We start from the raw sequence: 8,513 nt of genomic DNA, 5'->3' as shown, positions 1-8,513 counted from the left end.
TCACTGCATAGAACTTTATTGGAGGGCATCGAAGGGAATGCCCGAAGCATTGGAGGGAAAATAAACACTTCGGGTGCACTAACGATTCAGCCTGTAGCCTCTTAAGAGTGGCAAACCTGTCAGCTCTCTACCGCTACTTCCGGTCTAACGACCTAAGTTTATGTGATTTAATTGTCCAGGAAGTTGTGCATCTATGCAAAACTTTTTGTTCTCTTGACACTTGGGTTTCCCTTTCTTTTTTGAACTTGAGAACATTGTTTTCCTGAGCATGAAGGAGTTTTGGAAAAGGCAAGGAAGTAAATACAGAGCTCAAGGAATAATAAAGAACGATCCTGTCATCATAACAACTCATTATTTGTTCTTAAGCGTGATCTTTCTCAAGGTTATTGACTGGAGTTGAATACTGATGGATCCAAGCTCGTTCTGCAAAGGAATCTTAAACAACAGCATTTATAGGGAAGGACATTAATCAGGAGAGAGAAGTGGGCATCGTGCCTAATAATGTTCACTTAATAGTTCCCCTTGAGTGTGTTGCTTGGCTTAAAAGTAAATATTCATGCTTTCCACCTTCAGACTGTTGGAAATTATTTGTGGTTATGATTCTGTTATATGATCTTATAGCTGTTCACAAGGACTTTAAATTAGGAGGCTGTTGGAAGCCAAAAATCTATAAATAATAATGCTTGTGGGTAAGTTTGAGATGGAAATGGGAGGAGATTGTAAGATGGGGAATCTGGCGAAAAGCTGAGAGCAGGTCATACTTTATTTCTGGAGAGCAGCAGAATCTAACCGACATGCTTAGGGACACTCGTGTGCCCCGTTTACCCTTCAGTAGCCTCACATCACCTGGGATAAAATCCGAGCATCCTGTCTTGCCATGAGAGGCCTCAATGGTGTGGACCCCGGGGAATTCTGCAGCAATGACAGGAGAGAATGTGGGGTTCTTTGTAGGTTCCCTTTCGGCACATTGTAACTCCTGGTCTCTATTCACAGCTTCCCTTCATCTTGTAAGGATTTTCCAAACCTTTGCTAAGTAATTCTGTGTGTCATCTATGAGTCAGCTAAAATCTCACCTCTTCCAAGAAGGCTTCTGTGAATGCCACGGTTAGCCAATAACCCTTCCCTCCCTCCACCCTCCCTTTCTCTTTCCCTCCCTCTCCTTCCTTCCCATTCATAGTGCTCCTTAAAATGGCTGTTTGGGGAAAGACGATCACATTATTGATTTAATGCTGATATGTACCAAATTTCATTGCACAGTTACTTTGGTTAATGAATTCCTTTTTCTCTCTCTCCTCTTGATCCCCTATTTTCCTATCTTTTTTCTTTCCATTTCTGGAAAATGTTTCAACATGCTTTTGAACACATTGGCTCTCTGCTGTTCCGAACGTCTGTGTGTGAGTTCCAGGGTTCTGCATTAAGCAGCCACCTGCAGTTTCCCAGCCTCGTTTCTTCCCCAACACGGACACTTGCTTCAGTCACGAGAACATCTCACAGTGTCAAAATCCAACTGACTTATTCCCCCAAATCTGCACCCCACTGCCTCTCCCTCGCCTTCCTCTGATGGGGGCTTTCCAAGCTGAGCTGCAATATCCCCCCCCTCCCCCCCCACCATCGGTGCCTTCATCCCTGTGTCTCCTGGTAGACGCCACCCAAGAGCCCCATATCTCCCGGGGTTCACACCCCAGTTGTACTCCTATTGCCAGGCTCTTTCTGGAATGTCCGTATGTCTTTTTCATGTACTTAACTCACACAAGAATAAAGGAAACTTTGAAAAATAAATTTAAATAAATTTTTTTCTAGAATTTTGTAACAAAGCCTAAAACCAATCTATTTGTTGTTGGTATTTTTAGAATCAAGGTTTTTTTCTAACGGCTTTTTTCTAACCTATCTTTAATTAAGAAATAATTGGCATGTAGCCTGTGATTTTCAGGGGTACAACATGACGCGTTGACATGTGTCTGTGTTGCTGTATGGTCACCTCTGAGGCACATTGTCACCAAGTTGGCACATTGTTTTTAATATTTATTTATTATGCTTACATAACTGGGGTACAGCCCAGAGGTGCAGGGGCAGTGAGAGGATTCACCAGAGATAGAGTGGGGAGCAGAACAGACAGACTGCCAAAGTACACTGCTGAGGGGAGCAGCAGGGAGACGCATGTGGGTCACCTCCCTGACTGGGAATCAAACTCTTGCTGCAGTGGGTTCAGAGAGTTTCATAATGCAGTGCTTTAATCTGTTGCACCACCAGAGAGGGCCAGGATGAGGACTTTTCAGATCAACTCTTTTAGAAATTTTCTGACATAAAATGCAGGCTATTCCCTGTAGTCCCTATGCCGATCATGTCATCCCCAGCACATTTATTTGGAAACTGGAGGTTTGTACCTTTTGACCCCTGTCACCCACTCACTCCCCACCCCCTCCATTGGCAGCAAGCAATCTGTCCCTTTATGGATGATGCTGGTTTCTGTTGTTGTGGTAAATTCCACGCATAAGTGAGGTCACATGCTGTTTGTCTTTATCTGACTCATTTCACTTAGTGTGATGCTCTGAAGTTTCATTTACATTGTTGCAAATAGCAGAATGTCCTGTTTTATGACTGAATAATATTCCTCTGATGTGTGTAATCACTTTCTTTGTCCATCCATCCTCTGATAGGCTCTCAGGTCACTTCTGTGCCTGGATAGGGTCAATATTGCTATAGTGGGCATGGGGCATTTATATTTTTTTGCTAATGTTTTTATTTCCTTTGGAAAGATTCCCAGGAGGGGATTCCTGGGGCATCTGGTGGTTCTTCTGAACTTCTGGGGGCCCTGCCATACGGTTTGCCATAGTAACCATATTCATTTACAGTCCGACCAGCAGTGCACAGGGTTCGCCCTCTTTCCATGCTAGAAGGTGTGAGGTGGTAGCTCATTACGGTGTTGGTCTGTATTTCCCTGGTGATCAGGGCTGCTGTTTATTTTTTCATAACCTGGTGGCCATCTCCATGTCTTTTTGGGAAAAATGTCTATTCAGATTCTCTGCCCATTTTTTTAATTGTCCAGCTTTATGCTGTTGGGGTATGTGACCTCTCCCTATATTTTGGATAGTGACTCATTATGATAGAAATGATTTGCAGATTTTCTCCCATCTAATGAATTGCCTTTTCATTTTGTTCATGGATTCCTTTGCTGTACAGAAGCTTTCTCTTTCGATGTAGCCGCCTTGTTTATTTTTGTTTCTGTTGCCTTAGGCTCTCATATTTTTCATTCCCCTCTATACCCTGTGACACGCACATAACATTAGGCATTTATTTATCCTAAAATGATGTGTTATTATAGGGAGTTTAAATTACTTGGGACTTACAGAATTCTTCCCATAAGAATCACCAGTGAAGTCAATGCTAACTGCATAGTTTATTCAGAATATAATTGAAATACACTTTTTTCTTTCTTGACTCTGTTTCTCTTGATAACCAAAGCAATAGATAATTTTTTTATTTACTATTAAAATACACACACACACACACACAATGACTGGTAATTTCCTGACCACCAAGAGGACAAAGTAGAAGGAACTATTAAAAGGGCGTGAAATGTCACATTCATATACTTAGTCTGCATCACTTGATGAGTTTGCATCATTTCTGCGACTCAATGAATATGTTCAATAATCCTGTAAGATCATGACTTATGTTTTACAAATGTGGAAACTGAGGCCAGAAAGGTGAGTGTTAGCCATGCTCCATGGCTTATAAATGTCAGAGCTAAGAGGGAACCCAACCTGTATGAGCCCAACTCTCTCTTTGCTCCACCAGGGACTGAAGGACTCAGGTAGGCTCCAGCTGATGGGTGGAATAGAGACTGGCACAGGAGAGGCCGGAGAGGAGGACTTAGTCAGTGTCAAGAATCAATATTTGGCATGCTTCTCCTTTCCTGCTCCCTGCCCCAAATGTAGATGCTTTCTTCATAAAATAGATCCAGCTCTTTGTAGTATTTTCATGAGAGGGTCTTCTACTAATGGGACATCTCTCTTTTGTCTTTCACAGCAATTTTGCAGGCAGTAATAACTGGTGACCTTATGAAGGTAAGCTATCTTCCTACCCCAACTTTTGGTGATGCTTTAATAACTTTAAATCATCGCCATTTCTCACCAAATGTCCATGATCCCAAATGTCATTACCATCCCCCTGCCTGTGCCGGTCAAGTGGGAAGTGGAAGGGTGCTCTTTAAGGATTAGGGAGGGTGAGAAGAGTCTTCCAGCATCTCTACACTCTGCAGCGGAGGCTGCGTACAAGGGCACCAGGCTACTCGCCTTGCCCCTTGCCCTGTCCCTGAGATGGACCATACATGCCCAGAATTCCTGCCCACTAGAAGCCAAATTTGGCATTTAAAGATTGCTGTTCAGATCCAAGCTTGAAGCGAATGCACCTGTATGAATTACCTGGCCAACATCCAGAAATGCAGTCTCTGCACCAGAACCTGTACCTTCAATCTGATACAGTTTGCAGCATGGGGGTCACAATTAAACAAACCAAGACACTCTTCTGATCCACCTTGTGTTTAGGGTTTTTGGTAGATGGAGATCAGAGAGCAGAAAGCGGTCACTGCCACCTCTAGAGGGAATATAAATTCGGAAACCGGATGGCCTGTGTTCAAATCTTGGCTCTGCATTGACTGTGTGATTTTATGTAATAATTTAATTCTCTCTGTGCCTCAGTTTCCTCCTCTGTAAAATGGGAGACGCTGCTGCCTCTCGCTTTGTTGTGATGAGTTACTGTAGTAATGCAGTTAAAGCCCTTGAGACTATTTGTATTATTGAGACTCTACAGCGTTAGCTATTTTGTTAATGTTATTAGAGTGTTAGTTTGTTTTCTCTTTAAACAGCTAACCAGACTGGACAATCAGATGCTGTCATAAAATATAATACAGTCTGAGTTTTCTGCAAGCTCATTGGGTCCATGTCATTGTGGCGTCTGCTCCTGGAGCAGCCGCAGCAGCTGGCCAGAGCAGTGTTTCTCCCTCATCTGACTAGAGAGGTTGGTGCCATTGTAGATGGAACAAAGAAAGGTGGTTAGTGAAGTAAGCCAGGAAAATACCGGATGGTTTCACTCAGCAGCAGGATCATAAAGGACCGGGGGGGAAAATTATAATACTGAACAACTGTCTGTATACCAGAGACATTTTACAGGGTTGGAGTGGGGAATAGGGTCAAAAATGTGAGGGGGAAGTGCACTGGGCTATGGTGATGGCATGCCGGTGATATGGTGATGGGAAGCCCATGGGGATGACAACTGAGATGGAAAAAGGCACAAAATGATGGAAAAATAAACTATTATATATAAAAAAAAATTGCTAACGTAACACCTGAATGCCCTTAACAAGAATTTGCCAAAGGGAAAAAGAAAGAAAGAAATCTGGAAGCACTGCCTTAACACACAACTTTTTTTGAAACACATCTGTTGAATTAGCTGTGAGACTCTGTGGTACGCGTTTAACAGGTTACTAGCAGAAAGCGAGAGGATGGCAAACACCTCGTAAGCTATCTTTACACATGTAAGGTCCTCGCCCTGTCCAGGTCAGTGTTGAGCAGTGTAGCTGTGAGTGCAACACCGTCTCCCTGCAGTCAGTTAAGCCAGCACTCTCCTGTTGCCCTACGCTGACACACTTTACATCCCCTCTCCCATCTCCACGAGGTTCTGCGTAAGGCTTGATCCCTGTCTTGTTAGCTTCTAAGTCAGCAAATTCTATAAACTACTGTACATTTGAAACCTATTCATTTTTTTTAAAGATTTATTTATTCATGCATACAGAGCTGGGGTACAGCCTAGAGGTGCGGAGGCAGTGAGAGGATTCACCAGATACCAAATGGGGAGCAGAACCGGCAGATCTACTGAAATCCACTGCTGAGGGGAGCAGCAGGGAGACAGGAGAGGTCTGCTGCACTGTATGGGTCAGCTCCCTGGCCAGGGATCGAACTCGTGCCAAAGCAGCTGGTGATAGCTTCGCAGTGCTGCGCTTTAACTCATTGAGCCACCAGGGAGGGCCCTGAAGCCTATTCATTTTATTTTGTGTACACCTTTATTATTCTCAGTAGCAGATTTTTCAAATTCCTGGGTGTATTATCACACATTTTTGGGTACATGGATAGAAAAATTTTTTATGAGACAGGAAATCACTGTATCCGTCTATATATATTATTACAGCTGGAGTTATAATTACATCCTAGATGGCCAATGAATGTCTTAAAATGTTATTTACTGAGAAATGAAATATAGAGACTTGGGATTTTTTTTAATGCTTTCTTTTCCTTTTCCTTCTTACTTTTATCTCTCTTCTCCCTTTTTCATAGAGACAGCACAGTTGAGATTAAGTATTAATTTTTTTGGTTGTGTGTGTGTGTGTGTGTGTGTGTGTAAGGGAGGGCGAATGTGAACATGCGTGCACACATGTGCAAGCAGTTGAGCAGTGAACAGAGGCCCAGGGGCCCTGGTGTGAAGGCTGCCAGAACAGCTCCCATACAGCTGGACTGCATGAGGTGCCCACAGACTAACAAAATGTGCCTGGGGCTGAAAAACATGCAGCAGCATCAAGGCTGCTGGTGGCTTGGGTCTGAACCCAAATCCTCTGTGGACCTACCCACTAGGAAAAGGGAATAGCATCATGAAATAAGGCAGGTCAGCACAATAGGACTCTTAGATTCTTACGGGAGGCGACTAGCGGCTGTGCTATTTCTTCCTGTCCTCTTGCCTCCAGGGTGAGGGGCGGGAGTCCAGTTGTACTAGCTGTATTCCTGTCCTCCGTCGCCCTCCCCTAGGAAGTCCTCTCTGGCACTTGTTTGGCCTTGCATATGCTCCCCTTTGTCCCTGAGGAGGGTCTCATCCCCTCTCCATTACTGTGCACATCTTCACTCATCTCTGTCCTCCATGGACTGCGGGGTCATTGAGGCCAGCGACTGGGTCGGATTCCTCTTTGTCTCCTGGCACCCAGCACTTGGTTGTTCTGGGGTTGTGTTAGTGGGACAGCTTGGCCTATGAGTTCCCTCACTTCGACCGAGTGGGACGTTTATTATTTCTTGGTAACGTGATGCCATCTACCTTCTTGATGATAAACACACTGCTTTTGGTTATTCCCTCTTGGGCTATTTGATTCATCCTTGCCCTACCACTACTTCTTAGAAGGGCCTGCAAGGCTCATCTCCTCTGCTATTCTGCAATTTGGAGAACTGGGACCCACTTATTCTTTCTATGACCCTCAGTATTTCATGAACATAGGCCACATCTTCACATAGCCAACTTACTGTTAGGCTGCACAATTGGTTTGTTTTCCAGTCTGTTCTCAGAGTTTAGGTTTCTCCTATTGTATTCTCTGGGTCCTCTGGTTCCCGTCCCACAGACAATTTCTGACCTTGTCAGGCATGTGTCAGATGAGGCACAGAAGGCACCAGCCTGGGCTCCGAACTGCTGAGAGGAGAGCCGTGTGTGCGCTTCCATGTGTGCAGTATGTGTGTGCAGGAAGCTCACCAGGGAAAGAAAAGCAGCATCTATGTTTAGTAGTTAGTTAGGCTCATAGAGACTGAAGAAAAAGTAAAGGACAGAGAAGGAGTTTGCCCAGCAGACACTAAGCTGTCCCTGCCTGTAGCCTTATTCTTCTCTCTCAAATAAGTGCAAACACAGGGAAGCTTTAGTTCTTCTTTCCACCCCCTCCCAACCCCATCCTTCAATCCTTTGGGACAGAGACCAGAGCCCAGCAAAAAAAAAGAAAGAAAAGAAAGAAAAAGACATAAAAGAAATAAGTAATTCGAGGGCCTCTATTTCCTTAGGCTGTTCTGCAGGCACACACTTCTCCAGTGCTGGGTGTGCCTGGCCATCTTGCAGACTGATAACCCAGCAAAGCCGCTTCATCCCCTTGGCTTTTCTCTGAGTCTTCTGAGGGGGGAAACTTACAGGGTAAAACACCTGTTTTACCACAGGTCAGCTGTTTTTCTTATTCTGGATGTTGCCTAAACTTTTCTTCTGTCTCCTTTTCAGCTAATAGAAAGCTATAAAAATGGAGGCAGCCTGCTAATTCAGGGACCAGACCACTGTTCACTCCTTCACTACGCAGCTAAGACCGGCAGTGGGGAGATAGTCAAGTATCTCCTCGACCATGGTGAGTAGCACAGTCATCTGAGCATCTCAGGCCCCTGACGGGGGCATTTTCCAAGTTGATTGCATCCAGTTCAGGGTGTCTTCAGGATGGTGGGAATGGCCCCCACTTTTAGCTGACCCTCTCTGTGTACTTGAAGCAGCCAGCATTGCAGACACTGGTGCAGAGGGACCCCTCAGCCAGGAGGGTCATAGAAATCATTTCCAGGTTGAGATCTTTGCAGAGGGCGTTAGCCAGTTAATTAAAAAGGAAAAGAAAACAAAAGAAAGCAAATGCTTCCAGGCTTAATGTGCTTTGGGGAAGAGTTTTTGTCTGGGAAAGTTAACTGGTTCCTAACCCATATGTAGAGCCAATTGTTCTGGGATTAATGAGCAATGTTGTTGTT

General features: G+C 44.4%; 1 protein-coding gene across 5 annotated transcripts in view; it reads left to right on the top strand.

The window, feature by feature from the left end:
* Positions 1-8,513, top strand: part of DGKI (diacylglycerol kinase, iota) — a 276,637-nt gene that overhangs the window by 249,345 nt on the left and 18,779 nt on the right. For 4 of the 5 annotated variants that reach the window (XM_012720852.1, XM_012720854.1, XM_012720853.1 and 1 more), the window contains 2 exons: positions 4,030-4,067; positions 8,011-8,131. In XM_012720852.1, the coding sequence (XP_012576306.1) occupies positions 4,030-4,067; positions 8,011-8,131 (159 nt within the window). Of the gene's footprint in view, positions 1-4,029; positions 4,068-4,547; positions 4,684-8,010; positions 8,132-8,513 lie in introns of those variants that run through there. The other variant, XM_012720855.1, reaches the window with a different exon arrangement.

The sequence above is a fragment of the Condylura cristata genome, unplaced genomic scaffold, assembly GCF_000260355.1.
Source record: "Condylura cristata isolate star-nosed mole 26May11 unplaced genomic scaffold, ConCri1.0 scaffold00005, whole genome shotgun sequence".
Taxonomy (NCBI): Eukaryota; Metazoa; Chordata; class Mammalia; order Eulipotyphla; family Talpidae; genus Condylura; species Condylura cristata.
Note: the sequence above shows the minus strand (reverse complement) of the source record. Positions and strands in the feature narration are given on the sequence as shown.